The sequence below is a fragment of the Accipiter gentilis genome, chromosome 11 (assembly GCF_929443795.1).
Source record: "Accipiter gentilis chromosome 11, bAccGen1.1, whole genome shotgun sequence".
NCBI classification, from domain to species: Eukaryota; Metazoa; Chordata; class Aves; order Accipitriformes; family Accipitridae; genus Astur; species Astur gentilis.
Window position 1 is genome coordinate 25,577,358 of NC_064890.1, and position 20,131 is coordinate 25,597,488.

The 20,131-nt window shown below is 36.4% G+C and overlaps 1 protein-coding gene across 6 annotated transcripts in view; it reads left to right on the forward strand.

Annotated features, from left to right (window-relative positions):
- CADPS2 (calcium dependent secretion activator 2) overlaps positions 1-20,131 on the forward strand; it is a 324,748-nt gene that overhangs the window by 255,927 nt on the left and 48,690 nt on the right. For 4 of the 6 annotated variants that reach the window (XM_049814052.1, XM_049814053.1, XM_049814054.1 and 1 more), the window contains 3 exons: positions 1,535-1,638; positions 5,302-5,458; positions 14,333-14,474. In XM_049814052.1, the coding sequence (XP_049670009.1) occupies positions 1,535-1,638; positions 5,302-5,458; positions 14,333-14,474 (403 nt within the window). Of the gene's footprint in view, positions 1-1,534; positions 1,639-5,301; positions 5,459-14,332; positions 14,475-14,603; positions 14,724-20,131 lie in introns of all 6 variants that reach the window. The other 2 variants (XM_049814057.1, XM_049814058.1) reach the window with 1 other exon arrangement.

The following is a 20,131-nucleotide window of genomic DNA, read 5'->3' on the forward strand; positions in this document are numbered from 1 at the left end:
CACTTTTAAGTAGATGTTTGCTGGAGACTGTAATCCAGTGCTTCTTCAGAAATTGCATTAAAGCTATGTATTTCATCAAGGTACTATGCATCAGTGTGTTAGTGCTGCAGAACTGGACAAGGTCACCTGCCTTTAAGATACCTGAAAAGTTGTTTTGACTTGCCAGAAATGTTAAGTGTTAAAAATATTTAGTGCATGCAGTTTGATATTCTTACTGACACAAGGAGATTATGTAAGTTTTTTAATTAATCTGCTGATGTTCTATGTCATGATGAATGCATAAAGTGGGAAAGAAATGTCAGCAGATTTTCCTGCTTATGAAGATGTGTATTCATGTGATTTGCTATTCATGTAATCCATGAACATGCACAGAAAATGAGAAAATAGGATTCCTGAGACCTTCACTCACCTTGTGTTATCAGCTTCATAACTCCTCTGCAAACCTAGTTAATGTGACCATACTATATATATGATTATATTGTACAATATCATTTCCATCCCATGGTTTACGCTTAGGGACAAGAGCTTTGCTAAGTAAACAAGCCCAGACATCTAATACTGAAGTTATTCCTAATGATACACATTATGTAGTTGGACAAATTACTTTCACTGATTAAATTATGATTGTAAAAAATTTCAGTTGGTCTCTTCCCTTATCTCCCATGACTCTTCCTGCGATCTAGTCCTATGAGGTTTTTTTAGTTGAAAACTGAGTTTAATTGCCCTGTAAGAATTTTAGCTACATTTGTTTACCTTTGTTGTTTCCTTTCTTTTTGAAGTCTACTCTGTAGTATGTGATCCTCCTGTCATGTGTAGCTTTTGCATTTGTCCTTGTTTTCTTTTATGTGGAGTTTTTAGTAGGCTTGTGTCAATTCTGTTGGAACATCTTTATTTTATAGTGCTACTTTTCACTAGGGTACTGAAAAGAATGCAGATTCACTCTTATTGCTGAACAGCAGGTAGAAAATCAGTTACTTGAATAATTAGTTATTAGAAATCAGTTATTTGAATAATTATTGTGTTTTGTACTTTTCTTATTTTTAAATATGCCTAAAATGTAGTGTCTTATTTAGATGAAATATTTGGAATTTATGACTGCTGCAAAATACATGAATCTTGCTGATGACGGCAATGAGTCATCTAGCGAGAATGGCATTGTACTGATGGTACAATAACAAAAAAGGTCTCTACTGTCTGCTGTCTTTGTATATCTGACCTTGAGAATTAGAACTTGCTTGTTGCAGAAGTTGAGCATCTAATACATTGATGCACCTGTTAGTTCTTGCATATTAAAGCAGATAATGTTTGTAATGATCAGTGATTCTTTTGTGAATTAAATATTTTCTCTTTTTAGTGATCTGGACATTCAGCTGCATTTACTTGTATTAAATGATTGTCCTTAACATGTGAAATTGCTTATACTTCAGAAAACTGTAACTGCACCATTCCCATTCCTTTCTGACGTAATTTTCTCTTACTGTTGAATCTTATTTGCAACTAAAGCAATTTTGGTTTGCATTTTATATTCATATAGAAACCATGAACCAAGCAACACCTGCTAGAAAACTGGAAGAGGTTCTTCACCTTGCAGAACTCTGTATCGAAGTATTGCAGCAAAATGAAGAACATCATTCAGAGGTGAGGTCATAACTGCATTTGCTGTAGAAAATGGTTTGTTCCTAGATTTTTTTCTCCCCTGATGCGAAGCAATTCTGTCAAGAAACATTTTAGCTTTACTTTCTGACATATGTTTAAGGCAGTTCACATTTACAGAGGAATAAGAGACTTGAAGCTTATGAAAAGTGAAGTGAAATAAAACTCTACTTCAATTCGCTTGAATGAACTGTAGGTTTGGAAATGAAAATTAAAGAGCATAAAATAGAGAAAGCATCTTTGTGCTGGAGGTGGTGAAATGGTATGGAAAACATTCATAGCCTTATACAGTTGTTCCTTCCAACTCTAAATTCACCAACTCTTCACCTCTCATTCAAAATAAAAAGAAAATATAACTAAATGCTAGTTTTCATCATGCTGTATAGATCTTGATTTTAATGTAAAAATAATGATGGATATAATAATCACATTCACATTGCTCTTCTGTTGATTTGAAAAGTACTGCTTTTAAACTTGCACTTTTTAAAAAGGCATTATAAGATAGAAAAAATAAAATAGAACAATCTCGTGTTTCTTACTCTCAAGTCTTTTGCTTCATGATACAGAAACCATAACATTTAGAATATTTAGCATTATAGCACCTTTTATATCAAGGAATTACAAAAATAAGCTTGACCAGGTACACGCAATTGTATATATTATTAACATTTAATTAATAAATACAGTTTTCTAAGGTTCAGGAAGTTGTTTTAGAAATGTTCTCAGAAAACTCAATATTTTTTGGGAAAATATGCAAAGGGATAAACATGATTTAGTATATAAAGTTATAAATATGATCATTCAAAACATCTGGTTTTATGTCACACTATGGAATCTAGTTTTTAGCTTACATCTGCCATGTGTGAACTTGTTATAGATGTTTTATCTTATACTGAAGAAACAGCTGTTTCAATGATTTGAAATGAATTCCCTGGAGGTCCTGTTCTACGCTATTGTTGCCACTGTGTTACTCTGTAATGATTACTTAATAAAACATATACATTGTTGTCTTCATCTTTTGAGGACCTGCATTACTGTAAGAATATTAAATTTCTGTGGAAAAGAACACAGAAGAAACAGATCAAATGATATATATGTGATTAAACATCTCTGTTCAAAGATTACTTTTCGTACTACTTACTTGCAGTCAGAGATGTGGTATTTTTCAGAAGGGTAGATATGTTGCATGTGCCTTCAGAAAAATCAATTCAGAAAGTTTGCAATCTAATGTAAGACTGCTTGGAAAGAATAAAGATCATTTCAAGGTTATTTTCCCCTTCATTCATGTAATAAATTTTCAATTTTGCTGAAATTTATAGAGCATTCAGAATTTTAATATTAAAATATATCTGAGAACAAGATCACTAAATTATACATTCCCTACTTAAAACTGAAGATTAACTATGGTGACTTCATATCATAACGTTAAGTAAATGTTCGGTATTTGATCGTGCAGTTGATGAAAAGGATCAGTAATCTCTAAAATAGTATATCACATTTTTTAACACTAGATTTTATTTTTTTTTAATTCATAACACTTCCAAATTTCTGGGATTCCCAAAGGGAAGAGAGGTATGTGATTCCTGATGAACTAAGCATTATTTTTCACTGTTTATAGCATGGAACTGTGCATTGAATGTGTAGCATAAATTGTTCTGATGATTTCAGGTGTTGTATTGTGATAGTTGTGTGTCTTTCTAGAGTCCAAGAACTTCAGTCTTCCTTTAATCCGGTCAACGTTTTTGTTCTCTTAGAATGTGTATCACCGATTGCTAATTGCCTTTAGCCTGTTTTCAAATTATCTATCCATAATGATTGAACAACTATCCTAGCTGTAGTAGATATTTTTCTGTTCTTCTTCCTTGCTGCCTAAGCAACCATGGGTAGTTCTAGAGAGGGTCAGAAGAATTTCTGTCTGGGTTCAACGTATCATTTGCAAAAGGGAAGAAGATGGAAAGAAAATGTGGCGGTTTTCTTGTTTTGGTTGTGCTTTGTTTTGAGGTTTTGGCAATATTTTCTGAAAAGAGTTTTGCTTGCCTAAAAGGGACACCCACCAATGCCTGCGTACATTTATTTTCATCTTTCGTTATTTCTTTGCATTTAGTTATTTTCTAGGGTAAGGAGTCTGTTCCTTTAATGAGCTCCCATTTAAACAGGATTTACTAATGAGAAATTTCTTCCAGTTTGAGGAACAAGACTCCATTTCAAACTCTCGCCAAAATTTTTGAAACCTCATCTGTACTTTTCACTATGGTGCCAATCGGCATCCTTCAATCCTGACACTGCAACACACAAAATACTTTTCAGTAATAGCAGAGGATGCTCAGCATTTCTTTAAAACCTCTTGCCAATTCATCTTTTCTCTATTTCCCCCATGTCAAAAAGAATTACAGGCAGTCATCAGAAAGTCAGGCTGCAAAAACATATTTGTAGACCACTTTTCAGAAGTTGTCTGTTATTTGATGCTTTTCAGGCCTGGGTGCATAATTCTGCATTACCTAGGACCTGCATTTCAGAAATGCAAGTGATGATTTCTGTGACTTTATTTGAAGTTCTGAGAACTCAGCACTTGTATAGATCAAGCTACATATGTCCCATGCGGGTAACTCAAAAATATTCAAATAGAGATATTCAAAACGAGGGGCCTAAGTTTGAAAGCAAAGACATTTTCTTACCTAGTATGTGTAGGGGTTTCTCAGTGTCAGATATTTTTGTGAACTCTGAGCAAAACACTCTCAGCAGTATGTGATATTCATCCTATTTCATAAGCTTGCTTCACCTTCATGTTTAACTCCAAGATCATACAGCTCCCTCTGATCCAATACTCAGCTTCAATACTGACCTTTCAAAGCCTAGATTTAAGTGACAGTAAGAAGGTACAAGAGTTACATGTGAAGCAGTCTTTAATGTGGAGCTGGCTTTACTTGCTGACACGCTATTTTTCACAGATTTCTTCTCTTCTTTTAAGCTAGGATTACCTAAGAATCTAAATTTTTACCAAGGAAAACTGTGTATTCCAACATGTTAAGTTACTGAAGATTAATATAGACATTAGTGAATTTCTAAAAATGTATTTATAGCATTTGTGGAAGCAAAACTGGATGCCTTCCTCAGAAGAAGCTGACATCTTTAAGGCAAAAATAGGAATTAAAAAGCGCTCTGTATCTATTAAAAAATCCTTAGACTTCAAGGAATAAAATTTCACACTAAAATCATCCCTTCTGATTAACAAATGAGTGCAAAATGTATTCACAAGAATTTATTTGAAAAATTAATTAATCTGATTACTTACAGCCTTAGAATTGAATGAAATTAAAAGAAGCATATACAGTAATTTTTCAAGGATGAGGCCTTCATTCTTTCCTTTTCTCTCTGGCAAAAAGAGTTGTAGGGATTTACACTCCTTTTTTGATTTTTTGTGTTACATTTTTGTTCATATCATCTTTCGCAGCATAATCTATCTGATTTCTTACAGTTTTGATGCAAGGTTTTATAAAATATTTTCACATTTTTCACTTGGCCTGTTCCTCTTCCCCAGATGAGATAGGGCATGAAGTGACATATCCAAATGTATTTTGCCATAGATATAACACATCTCTCTTTGCTTTATGACTCGTGTTTAGTGATTCTATTTTGCCATGTTTGCAGGCATTCGCCTGGTGGCCAGAATTATTGGCTGAGCATGCAGAGAAGTTTCTGTCTCTGTATTCTGTTGATATGGATTCAGCACTCGAGGCACAGCCACAGGACTCCTGGGACAGCTTCCCACTTTTCCAGTTGCTGAATAACGCCCTCAGAAATGACAGTAAGATCTTAAGGTTTTACTTATTGCGTGCATAAGATTTTTCAATGTGCCCACACCTTAGAAATGTGTTTCTAAGTAATATAATTCTCAAAATAAAAGTGACAGTGCCTATGATTATGATATATATCCTGGTGCTCCATTTCTTGGAAGTTGAGCGGTTTCTCTCTATCCTTGCACTATTTCAGTCCTTACTCTGGCAATCCCTGAACCATTCAGTATTCACAAATTGCTCAGTTTTAAATCAGTGATGTACAAGCAGCATAATATGTATTTGGTATTTCATATTTAATCTATACTGTTTAAATAAAATTTTAATTAATATTTCCTACTAATCCTTCATGTAAACTACTTTCAGACTATAAAGGAATTGTAGGCTTAGCATGAACAGAGTAAGATACACACAACAAATCAGAGGGTTATTTTCACTTGGTGTATTGTTGTATCATTATTTGAGTTGGAGACCAAAATTTGAGATAACCGTATGATTTTGCTTTTATTTGTCTTTGAAGAGAGGTTTGGTTTTTTTATAGTACTTAAGTGATGCCCTAGGCATGTTTTGTATGAAAGTGATTTTAGTAATGGAATTAAGGAAATTACCAATGAAACCAGAGAAAATGGATTAAGTGTTAATTTAAAAACATTGAATTGCACCTAACATTTTAAGGCATCATAAAGAAAAAATATATATATGTGCCATGTTTTATATGTTTACACATACTCTATTTTTAAATTATGAGAAAATTACCTACTTTTTAAAAATTATTTTGGAGATCCAAATGTTATTTTTATTGAATTATTCAAGTTATTCCAAAATTTTATTTTTTCATTATAAATACAATAAATAATTTTTAACTCTTCCTGGAAAATTCATTTCATTTCTGTGGAGGTTCAATAGCTTTTAAGAATTTTAGCTCCATGTATGGAAACTGCTTGAGGGAAAGAATGGAAAATAGTATTCAAGAGCTTTTCTCCAAGGTTACACATATTGCAACCTATATTATTTATCATTGTATTCTTGTTAACCTTAGCTGCCAAGTGTTTATTGAAATATATAGGTCATCTCAGTATAGTACCTGTTGGCCACAGCACCATATCATGAAATGGAGCAACTAGCAAATGTACAATTCACTGTAACACAATGGATGACGAACTTCATGGAGGGAAAAGGGCAAATGGACAGGGCCACTAAACTAAAGCTGAATCTTAAACAGCATTGTTGAAAGTCACTGTTATTGCACCACATTGGATGTGGTCTAGGACAGAGTGAAAAAGCATTAACATCCAGTCTTAGAGGTCTCTTTTCACGAATTATTCCATACCCTGACATTTAGCAATACATGAAATGCCAAGTTCCTGATGATTTCTTTTTTTTTCAAATATTATCCTAGTGAAAGAAAATGTATCTGTTAGTGTCTCCCTTAGTTTGTTATGAAGATACTCATGAATGTTTCATCTGGATCCTTTGTTGGACAAACTGCAACTACAGAAGCGTATTAAAATTGCCATACCGGTGGTAATTTAAGCTGAATTTAGAAAGCTGCTCAGAAGGGTGTAGGAATTGTTTGATCTTGGTGCAGGTGTCATAAGAGTTGGACTCCTATAAGGTAGATTCTGCATTACTTTAGGCAGGTGTCTGATCATCTTAAAAATCTGAAGCCGATATTCAGGTGTCTTTCCTACCATCTTACATTTTCAGTTTAGGAAGCACATCTCTAGTTGTGGTGTTATGTGCACTTAAAACAATTATTTGGTCCCTGAAAGCTGTGGAGGTATTTTACAGTAGTCGTACAAGAAGGATTTGTGGCACCAGTTTTAACTACATTGTTGTGTCATTTGTGTTCCTTTATGCTTTGGTTCCAACCTGAGAGCAGTGATAGAAACAAACAAGGGTTGTCCTCACGTGCAAAGAGGTTGCTGGTAGGCTACTAATTTTTCTTTCCTTAAAAGATTAAATGGATAATAATGCTAAATGATTAAAACAGCCTTAGGAAAGACATTTTATGAAAACTTTCATGTCAAAGCAATTATTAGAAAGATTGTAAAACCTTAACTAAAGGATACAAAACGGCTGCTGTATGAAATGTCACACCTGTATACCAATTTCAGTAATTCCCTAATGGTAATAGATATAGTAAATGACAGTTTCTGGCAAGTGAAAGCCATCTGGAAAATTATACACTTTTTTCCCCCAGAATTATTGGAAAGCAACCATGGAAATTAGTCACCTTTTAATCGGTGGATATGTTAGCAAGTGGCAAGTGACCATGCTACCAAGAACTGATTCCCAAGTGGAACATACCTCAGTGCTTATTCTTTAATTAACAGCCTTTTCACCTTGCAAGTGCATTAAAGCCATTAGAAAGAGCTTCCCATGCTTATATAATCAATTTTACAGTCTTCCAAAATGAAATAAATAATTCTGGCTTTACCCTAAGTGAAAACCTTTTCCTGAAAACTATCACCTTCATAAAGACAGATTTAGAAAAAAATCTAAAAAGGGAAAAACTGGAATGTGGTCTCATGAGGATAAAAAGGCTAGTGTTAATAATTAACAAGGAGAGTGAAGTAGAGTAAATTAGCCATAATAGAGCCCACAGTGACTGGCAAAGTCACCTCTCATTATCAAAAAACTCATTAGGAAATGAAGAGGTGGAAATCCCACTGGGTTATTCTCACTCTCAGGCTATATCAGAGATTACTTTTCAAATTTCTTTCAAACGAAGAACTGTTAGGTCACCATATTGCATATTAGGTTAATCTTCAGTGAAATTTGGAGGACTGACACCTGCGTGTTATTCTATCTCAAGAGCTTTAAATGAGCTGTAAATCTTCAATGCAGGAGTCAGTTTTCACGTAAACCTGACATGAGCAAACTCCTAACAATAAAGAAACAATCTAACATTTACAGCATTAAAGAAAACTTATATGCAAGACTATTTTTATAACTATGTCACTAAAATATAATATTAGAAAGACTGTGAGATAATGAAAATTCATAGTCTTTGCTATTCAAATAATATCAAATGTGTTATTTTACATAGTATACAAAACATTGTACATGATTCAAGCCAAATATTTCAAAGCCAATATTCATTTAACAATGAGAAAAAAAATGCATTTTCCAATACAGTGTATTAACTTTTCATGAAGTAAAAGGGGGGAGGAAGGGGGAGTCCTGGCTGAAGCTTCACATTTCTATTATGAAGGCCTACATTTTGAGTCACTTTAAGCTTCTCCATTTTTTTCTGACCTTACTCCACAATTAAGAGTTCATCAGTGAGTCATCAGTGATTCGTTTCCTGTTAAGTCTAACTGAAGAACTACTTAAAACAGGGGATGGATGAGTACGATCTTCCTATCCTATAAAATATTTCAGCTTTTCTGACAAGACTTAACAAGTAACAAAAACTGATTTTAAAAATGACATTTACTGTGGAGGTGAGTAATAGATTGTAGATAAATTTGTTGTGATTTTTCAAAATGTAACGGTTTGAAAAAAATATTGTAGCTGCTTTTACAGTATGCATTTTAGTGATCTCCAAAGTTTGTATTGTTCATGCACAATTATGCCTTAATCTGTGAAGCTTTGCAGATTTTACAGTGATAACAGTATCCAATATCTCTGTATGATAGCAATATTATTTTTCCAGAATTGGATATTCGTAGAGGGAAGGAGGACATGGTTGTCCCAGGATTGTGTCTTATTTTCTGTAATGACTATGTTACTTTTTGTCCATAGAGCCTATAAATTATGTTATGAAGGAGTGTGCTCTGGAGGGCAATTTACTTTCTGTAGTTGTTTAATTATTCAGATTAATCAGGTTTTAGTGCCTCAAGACAGACATGTATTAATTCCTCTTCATTTAAGATGGTGTCAGAGGTATCTTTTAGTGTCATATGCCTAGTTACATGAAGTGTCTATATATTTGGCTTATTTTAGAGGTTTTTCAATTGTATATTCAATATGCTGCTCCTTTCCTTGCCAAGTTTTCTTTCTAAGTGTCACTTACTGACATTATGGACTGTGCTATTGTTGCTCAGCATTACTGCATTACTACATTGACATGAATCAGTCAAAACTAGGAGTGTTATAAAGTTAACTCATAATCTTCATTTTCCATCAAGTATTACTCAGTGAAGCGTCTGTGTACCTGCTCTAACTCAGCCATGGTACACCTCTAGACAGTCTGATGAAGCTGATTTAGAAAAACCAGCATGTTGAGTGTTAGCCTCTTGAAAGCCATTGGCATTATCATGGCTAGTGATTTCAAACAGGAATTCTCCAATATGTTTTTTTCCACTATTGCTGTTACTAGTAGCAAACACTTTGGTGGCAAACACCACCAAAGACAGCATCACCTTCCTGCTTTGTTACAGCCTGTGTACCGCTTTTGTACTAGAATTCATGTATAACATCATAGCCCCTATCTTAAACTACAGGGAGGAAATAGAAAACAATTTGGATTTAAGGTAATCAGTGCAAACTTTATACCCACACCGATAACCTCTCATCAAACCTTGTACTTCCCATTAATTGTAGTGGGAATCTTTTCTTAGCTCAGGGACTTAAAATTTTTGCTCAGTGGTATTAGGAGCTGCTTTGAAATCCTAACCTGCTTTCAGGTAAGAGCTACATGCTTTGGTTACTGATACTGAGAGTTAACTCAAGCTGCATTATTGCTTACCAGAATATCCAATAACCTTTTTGACTGAATGGGAGTTTTAGGCACAAGAAAATTGTGCAATAAGCTGTTCATGTCACTCTGTCTTGTAAAGATTAAAAAAAATTTCAGCTTGCTTCCACTTCGTACATCTCTAAAATTCACTTTTAAAGTATGTCTTCTATATAAAAATACACAACAGTTTGTATATAAGCTGAAACACTTGCAATTTTCACCACAATTTAAGTAACTGATTAATAAATGCTCTGTGGAGGCGGAATGTGATATAAACAGGAAATTAATGGAAATACAAACTTTCTTTTTATGGGTTATTGGGTTATTTTCAACTGCTACGAATAGAATATGGAGCCCCAAGGAAATTTCCTTCTTGAAATTTACTGGGTTTATTTTGAATTTAAGAATATGCCAGAAAATCCAAATGTTGCCTTCCCGAGAATCCTATGGAGAGCAGGATAATTATAGATTGTCTGACAGCGTGCTAATTTTGTCAGTGGAAGAGACTCGTGTTAACATGTGTAATTCTTCCTTTCCTTTGATTCTGCAGAAGCTCTTGAGGACAGCGTAACACATTGACTCCAGCATAGCTCCTAAACTGTGCCTTTATAAGTAAAAACAAAACAAGCCCCACAGCTTCTGTTGTACAGAAGCACAGTAGATTCTTTTCCTACTAGTAGAGGAGAAACCTCGTTCCAGTGCTGCATTATTAGACTGTCCTTTTCATCTCTGGTCTTTTCTTGTCATTTTAATACATTTCAGCTACCTAATATGTAAAAAATGAGTAACGTTCATCTTCAACTTGAGTATTTCAAGAATTTTTCATCTGGGGATCTGTTTCTATTCCTGTAATCCATTTTCCATTAATATTGTCTATGCATTAGCTTGCCCTGGCATAGGCTTTCATTTTGTTGTTGTTTGTGTGAATACGAGATGGCTCATGATGAAGAGGGTGTGGGGTGTCTATATTGACAAGACAATGGAGAATTAAGCTACATAGCTTTGAAGACAAGTGGTAGTTGAGGGATTTGAAGTGTGGCATTTCCTCAAGGATCTCTTGTTTCCCATCTGCTTTGATGCACAGGTGGTACCTTTTGGCAAGATCAATTCTAATCATAGGGTAGAGTGGCATGAGTCTGCTGATGATACTCAGCTATATCACTTACCCCTGTGCTCTGAGTTCTTTCCCTGCCCTGCAGTAATCCTTGACAGAGATCTCTAGATGGGTAAATCAGAGCTGCCATGTCCTCAGCCCTGGGAAAACAGAATGCTCACCGAGTTGTTGATCCAAGACAGTGCTCTCATGTGTGTGCCCACGGACAGAGGGATCTCTGTGGAGGTGCAGTCTTATTAAGAGTCTTGGCATCATTTTGGAAAGTTTCACTTCCCTGCAAAGACTGGTGTCAGGATGTTAGGAAAATGATTCAGCTTTTTAAGCTGAACAGCTTTTATTGCCTGTGACTTCTTTAGATTTCATTCTGGCTTCGCAATAACAAGAGTCACCCTCCTGCCCATGAGGCTTTATTACTGTAATTCCCAGAGTAGGGCTTGTAGCAGAGCATTTCTGCGGTGTGCTCAGAAAACAATAAGCTACAAGCTCATCCCTTCAAGTAACTGTGATTGCCTGATTAATGTCAGTCCTGGACTGATTCACTATAAAGCAGCAATATTGACTTAATTGACACAGTTGTATTCTTGTTGCTGTTCTTAAGCTCAAAGTTGCCTTGAAAAATCAGCCTAATAGGTATCTTGATACCAGCCACCTTTTGCTTCTCAAAGGTAATATTCATCAGCTGTTTACTGTGAAACCTTTTTGTTAATATCCAAATCCTTCTCAGTTGCTATTATTGATGGTCACAGATGCTGCAGTTTTAAGATATATAAATATAGAAAAAATAACACTGTTTTGAGTGCCTGATATACAAATAATTATGCCAGAACTAGCTAGTTAACAAATAGTTCTATGAGCAGTGTAAATAAGGGAGCATGTTTGTAATGGACTCATAGGTGCTCTCAAGGGTGGATTCTCAAGTGTTTAATAAGAGATGAGCCTATGCCGCTGCCTTTTTCTCAGTGGAAACCCTAATAATCTCTGCCTGCTACATAACTGCCTGTTTCCATGAAACTCCATATATCTGATATCTCCACCCCTGTCTGTAATATGGTTGAAATTAGCTAGCAGTTTCAAAGTTCTTAGTGAGAGGCAGGTGAACAAAACCAGAGAGAGCTGATCACATTAGTATTGTCTCCTTGGTTAAAAGTGATTGATACATAATTTCCCATTACTCTACAAGGATGTTTTCAAGAAAATAGTCCTTGCTTTCAGATCATTGTGTTCAAGAAAAAAAATATTTTAGTGTCCAGACATTCAAAATTAAAGGCACTTCCTTGCAATACGAGTAGCAATAGGGAACTGAAACTTGATGACACATTTTCCCCATAGTCTCCATCTCTCCCAGGTTCGGTTTGTGGTGGACATCAATCAGGAATGGAAGGCAGAGGAGTTTCTGGAAGTTACAGAAATTATTTTTATATGTTATACGTGGAGTTGTACCAGTAGTGGAACAAAAGGGACTGTAATTTTATGAGATGGTTTCCAGGGTTTTGAGCCCTATGATCCAGCCTTTTCTTGTTAGGAAGAGGAGGAGATCTCCTCAAAATGTGGTTGTGGTAACCATCCAAATCAAATGAGAAGCCTGGATGCAGGAATAGGTGGGAAGAGAAACCCACAAGTGAATTTAAAACAACAGAATACGGGTGGGAGAAAAGAAGGGCTACCAAAATCATAAAAATTTTTCTCTGTGTCTCAGCTTGCCTTTATGTTTTCCATGTACACATGGGAATATTCTTGTAGGTCCTAATAATACTGCTGGATTAATTGGTGAACACAGACATTCAAAACATGAAACTGATATACTCACTTGGTGGGACAGGACATTAGTGTGCTAAGAGTTAGGATTTGCTAAGAGAACATTTCAAGGAATACAGGGGCAGCCAGTGGTGGTGGCAAAATAATTTTCAGGTTTTAAGCATCTTCAGTTTGCATTGTGTGTACAGTGTTTCATGCAGTAAATCTCATCTGTGAAGCAGGTAATTTTCTACTGCTTATAGCTACTTTACTTTTCTTGAGTAATATGATTCATGCTTATAATATGCTCACCAGTCAACTCAATTCTTTCAAAAAGCAAGAGGACACCTCTAGATGTGTTGTATGTCAGCTTTCCTAAGTGCTTTAGGCAACTAGTTTTCAGGACTTCCTTTCAATAGTTATAAAAATACAATTGCTGTAAAGTTGGAGATAATCACACCAGAGAATTAGCAAACTTCCAGAAGGGAAATCTAGAGTTAGCAGCCTTTAAAATTTTGCAAGACAGTTGAGAGGGCAGAGGACAGGCAAATTTGGCTGCTGAGGCTGTTTCACATGAACACAGACTGGCTGGGAGGTTCTTTTCATGGGGTTCTTGATGAGGCTTGTGCACATGTCAGGATGGGAAAAGCCAGGATTGTGGTGGTGAGCATCTGGCCTTTGAGATTTTTATATGCGGACTTGCATAGGTATATCAAGACATGTTTTCTATTCAAGAGCTCATTGAATGTCCTGTGTAGCTATAGGCAGTGATTCAGGACTTTGCCAGCTCCCAAGGACACAGAGCAGATGGGTAAACTGTTCTTATTCCCCCAAACACTCAATATGTCATGTTGCCTTTTTCCGTTAAGGAATCTGGAGGAAATGCTGTATACCTCCGTATTTTTGCACATAGCCTAGTGAGACTGGAATGTTTTACTGTAACCTTTGTTCTTCTTAGCGTAAGGGGAATAAAAACAATTGAATGACATTCAAATACTATTTGTTTGGTTTGGTTTTTGTTCTGTCTTGGTGTTTAAGTATCAAACAATTGCTGAGAATTAGATTCAGCAAAGTATATTACTAATTTTAAGAAGATGCAAAAGTGTTCTTGTTTAACAAAGAACTTCAGTATGTGCCTAGTTTTCGTTACAGTGACAGTTTAGGATGTACTGCAGTGTCCTCATGGAGCACTTCATTTATCTTTTATGAACTGTATTTCCTACACAAGCTGGATCTTGTTCTTAAAATGCTTTTGGGTAGTAAAACATTTTAAGAGATAGTTTTTCCTATAGCAAAATAAAGTAGGGAAAGGCCTGACATTTTTTATTTGTGTTTTGTTTGTTTTTAAAGCGTTTTTGTGCAATGGAAAGTTTCACAAGCACCTGCAAGAAATTTTTGTTCCCATGGTCATCCGCTACATCGATCTCATGGAATCATCAATTGCCCAGTCCATTCACAGAGGTCTTGAACAAGAGTCATGGCAACCTGTGAAGTAAGTGCTTTCTACAAGATTTGAACAAAGCACCTGCCTATAGCTTTCTGTCTAATCAGGTGTTCTCCCCCATTGTCCTCTAAATATTCTATTTTTTATTGTATTCCTACATTGTTTATTTCTTCACAGGAGCATCACCAACAGTCTTCCTAATGTAGCTCTTCCAAAAGTTCCAAGTTTGCCTCTTAATCTTCCACAAATACCTAGCTTTACTACACCAACCTGGATGACTTCTTTGTATGACTCCACGTGTGTATTCTTCAATAACCTTCTGACTGTATGTCAGCTCTGCATGGCCTTGCTAGTGTTCTGTGCAGCTGTATTTGGATTGCATGGTGTTCATGATCTCTTAGTTGGAAATTATTGTTTCTTGAGAGTGAGCCAAGCATGGACTGTTAGTGAGTTGCGCTTTCTAGTGCATTAAAATGTAGCAGTCTTAAACCTGATAACTTAAAAAATCAACTAGGCAAAGGTCTGTCATAGTATGAATGGTGTTTAATACCCTAAACAACCTAATGACTCTTCTGATTTAATAAGCAGTCAAGAACCTTTTGGGTAATTCATTTTAGATTGTGGTTTTGTAAAGTGAGGCAGCCCATCATATTTTTGCATGGGTTTGATTAACTCATTGTATATTGGTTCTGAAAATCATTGACTGCAAATATTGTCATTAGATTAAATATCCATGTTACAGGAAAATAGTAAAAGGTTAATAAGTACCCAGAATGAAAGTACATCCATTTCTTTGTCTGTTTGAAAAAATATGTATTTCTTCTTGATTTCTCCCCAACACTTTGGTGGTCTTGTCTTAAAATAGTAATAAAAAAAAATAGAGCAGATGTGCCCTGTTCTGTGGGAATATTACCATAGTTACAGGCCAGATTTCTGTGTGAGGATACATTCATATACATTAGAGAAAGGCTCAAGAAGAATGTTATTTTAGCTAAACTTGTTTTAGGGAAGAGTGAATGTGAAAGACTTCAGAAAACACACGTTCAAGATGCAAAGCTTGATAATATGATTTCTAGCCAAGTATTGTCTTTTCAAGTTTTATGGTGGAGTTAAACACTCCTAGCAAGCACTCAGATCCATTACTGCAAAAGTTCATAGAATCATACAATACCAGGTTGGAAGAGACCTCAAGGATCATCTGGTCCAACCTTCCTTGGCAAAAGCATGGTCTGAACGAGATGGCCCAGCACCCTGTCCAGCTAAATCTTAAAAGTGTCCAATGTTGGGGAATCCACCACTTCCTTGAGGAGATAATTCCAATGGCTGATTGTTCTCATTGGGAAAAAATTTTCCTCTTATGTCCAGTTGGAATCTCCCCAGGAGTAACTTGTACCCATCACCCCTCATCTTTTCCATGTGACTCCTTGTAAAAAGGGAATTGATACTGTGTGCTCTGCCAGACTTCCGGCACTCCTCTGTTGAATGTTTTGATTGTTGTTCTGCTGCTAATTCCCCTAAAAGTTGACAAAACTCCTCTTAATCCTTGGCTTTGGTAGCTTTTGTGTTTACTATAATAATGCTGGGTTTCTCCTGATGTGCTTATGCAAGTCATTTCAGCTTTGAATACAAACTAATTGGTCTTCTGCTACTCAAATTCCTTTGTGTTATTCCCATGCTTTTGAGGGTTAGGGTTTTTTTAAAAAATAGCTTTCAGTTAAGAGTTATTATAATCTTAGATGTGGTGGTCTTACAGTCTGTATTCTAGCAACCCCATCCAGTAAAAATCACTTGTACATATTTAAATTAATGTATTTTAATATTGAATTTATAATTAATATATAATAAATATGGATTCTGGTTGGAGGATTACAGTGGTAGATCTTTCCTAAATGAAGGTTTTGGTGTAGCAATAAATTCCTAGATTGTACTGCCAAAAAATGTGCAAATATAGTGAAATTCATACATCGGCTCATCCCCCTTGCACATCTTCTGGTATTAAGGTTCATGGTGTGTGTGTCAAAGTATGCATAACTTCCTAAACTAATCAGTGAGGTTTTCAAAGGATTTGGTGAACATTGAGGTTCCTGTGTGCTGCTCTGCTGCTTCTCAGGAGAAGTGGGGGCTAGCAGTGTCATCATTGTAAGGTCCTCATCCCCCTTTCAGCCACCTCACACATTCGAGGAGGGGTCTACCAAGGTGCTGGTTCTGTTGTAGGCACCTCTTTGTGCTTTTTTTTCCCTAAATGTAGAGCTTTGAAGTTCTGTTTTATAAAATGTGTATAAATTATCATTCAAGATTGCAGGTAGTATTAAGTTCCCTTTGTAATACTGTGGAATTTAGGTAGTATTTTAAGAATCAGCCTATCTATGTCTTACTGAAGAGCCAAGTAACTTCTCAGAATGGCCATGTGTTGTATTTGGATCAAAAAAGAAAAATGAAGGCACTGCAAGCCAGTTATTCCTCCTCCCAAGCTAATGAGTTTCCTCTTTCCTGCTGGTTACGGTGTCTCAGCTTCTGTCAGAGGAAATGGTTTACTTTCACTATTACATGAAAGAAAGGAGGAGCGTTTTATTTCCCCCACTTCTCCCATCCTGTCCTTTTCAGGAAGAATAAAACTTCCTCTTTTAGTGAAATTCTCCAACGGGAGTAACCAAATACCTAGGCTCCAATACCTGTTCAGCAAAACCCAGTGCTACCTGTCAGTTTTCCCTTTTGGTGTGATGAACACCCACCTTAAGTGGACTAGAGTGACATACTGCATTGTACCTAGAGTCAGCAGAGGCACCTAAACCAGGAGCCCAGGCCCTGCTTTGTCAGTCATCGCAGGTGGCTCCTCCTCTCCACTGACAAGTCTTTCTCTCCCAGTCCACTGTGCTCCCTCCTCCTGGCCACACAGCTGATGCTTTAGCAAGAAGATGACTACGTATATCACTAAGTTGTGCTGGACTTCTCTTTTTCTCTTTGAAAGTGATGATTTTGGCCAATTAATCATTATCAATTTGAATTACACAATGAAGAATCTACAGGCAAAAAAATGAGAAAAAGCAGCCTGTGAGCCAACTAAATTATAGTCAAATGTTTACCAAGAATGCCAAGTCCTGTGTCTATTTTGTCTGCAATAGGAAGAGATTTCATGTTCTCCAGACTTTACTAATGTTCATGTTCATGCTCTTATGTTCATGTCTAAGTCCATTCATACTCAACAGAGCTGTTACGTGCCTACCTAAGAACTTTTGCTGAAGAGAAAGAAGTGAAAATATATTCATAGTTAGGCATTTCTTTGTGTGCTTTACTGATGAAAACAGATTTTCCCCTCTTTCACTTGAAAGTTGCTGCAACTCTTTTTAACATTACTAGAGAAGATTGTTTATGGTTTTTAATTAACTGATGCGCTTTTTTAACTTGTTCACATGTTTTGGAGCAGTAAATGTATGCTGCTTAAAACAACACTTAAGAAGATCATTACCTCATTTTCAGTTGTTTTGGCTGAACCTTTTATTATTGGGCATTGGAAAGGGAGATATGGAAAGGGAGATATGAAAAAGGGAAAGTGTTAGGAGTAGTATGTTTTTCTTGATTGGTCTCAGGAGAGGACAACTCAGAGGACACCTTGGCTAGACGTGCAGAGCCCTGTGGATTACTGTTCCATTTGGCTGAAGACAACATCCTTAAAGAGCAAAAAAGTTTGAATATTCTGTAAAAGCTTCTAATCAGCCAGAATGAAGGAGGGGGGGGACCTTACTTATTCCTTAATTCACATGTACTACCTTAAATTGCATTTTTCTTCCATTTCATATTTTAAATTTAATTTCTCTGCCTCTCTGGACCTGGCTTTTCAGTTAGATTTGTGGGTGATTTTAATTGTTTTTGGTTTAATTTATATATTATTAATTTCAGTGCAGACATGACATAGATTCACTGACCAAAAATATTGTAGAAACAGACCTGAGGTTGTCATTGCTATCTGGTGCCGGTCTAGAACATCAGGTTCAGCAAAACTCAAGACTGGGGAAACATGCTTGCAAGAGAATAGTCCTGTCTCATCTTCCAACCAGAACAGGCAACTTCAAAGGAAATGGGTCAGCTATATTCTTCCTGCTATGGCTCAGCTATAATGAGTGACGAGAGGGACCCGCTGGAGCAGTCGCAGTGCTCTGGTTGTGATATGAAGGGATCTGATCTGGATGTGTCTGAGCTCTCCTGCTGGACCTCTCTGTGTGTTTGTGCATGCTGAATAAGCCAGGAGGCCGTGTTTCAGCACTGTTTGGGGGAGTTGCATCTGTAGTGCCGCATACGTTCCTGTCATAGTGCTTGCCTCCAGTAAAGTGGTAGGAGGCCATGGTCTGGAGTTTTAAGGATGGGTATTTGAAAGTGTAGCCATGGGACTGATGGAATAGTGACATATGGCTGATCTACTTTCTGTGGAATAAGGAATTCTGAATATAGCTAGTTCCTATTGAGCATTCTGGAAGATGAATGTGTATTGTGGGCCAAATTTCTTTTCTTCCAGAAATACTAACACACAGGAAGAAAGAAGACTTGAGAAACATGTTTTGGTTGCTTGATCCTCAGGTTGCCTCACTCATGAACTAAGTAAGAGGAACCATGAGGTAACTCTGTCCCTAATATCTGTGAGGGACCATACACAAGCTATTACCTGCCAAAGTTCTGCTCCATCCTTCCCACTCATCTGCTGGTGGAAAATACAGAGATGGGGCTAAGTGCCATTCACTCTGTAATTATTGAAAATCCTTTTCTGTTGAAGAAACTCTCAGTTGACTTTCTGTGCCCTGAATATATGTCTTGAGGCAGCATAAAGGAAGTAGAGCTGGAGCTCACAAGCTGAGGGCTCACAAAGGACAGAGCTGGTACCCTGTTTTGTAAATAGTCCTAAACACTAATGGGTAGTAACTCAGTAATAACCTTAAAAAAAAAAAGTAATTGCAGTAATTTATAAAATCACCATTATTGCCCTTGGTAAATTCTACAAAAATGGAAGCCAGCTGCTTTTGAATCTTGTGGTTGATTGAGCATGTCCTTAGATATTTAATATTTCTCCTTATTTTCGTATCCCAAGCTACCCTATGGAGTTTCACATCTAGGCAAGAAATGATATATTCCACATCGACTGTGGAGTCGTGTGTGTGCTGATTTGCAGCCAGTGTGCTTTATTAGTGGACTGTCTGACTAATTGCTACTGCTTAGGTAGCTGGCAAGCCTAGTGGGAAGCTGCCTCTCTCAGCTGTCAGTGGATAAGTGAATTACTTAGGAGGCTATGTGCTGCTCCCAAGTTTAATGTTCTGCAGGGTCTTGGAGAAACATTGTGTATTGGACCTTTCTCTGCTGTGTTCAGTATGATGCAAGGCATAAAGCCATAAAATAATTTAGGTTAAAATGGCCCTCTGGAGATACCTGGTCCACTCTCCCAGTCAAAGTGTGACCAAATATGAAGTTAAATTGCCATTTAAAAAAAAAATAGGATGGGCGTAATATTTGCCTTTTAATCATTGGAAGCCTTCTCTTAATGCTATGACCTGATTAAAAAGAGTAGACAACTAGACAGTACCTTTTTCACAAAGAACTAGTGCTGAAAGCTTAAGTTTTGACCAGCAAAACAGTGAAGTTTGTGCTTAATTTTAAAAATATAGATAGCTGTATTGAATATAGTTTTTAAAGAAAGAGTACCAGTTCATTTTCCTGGTACA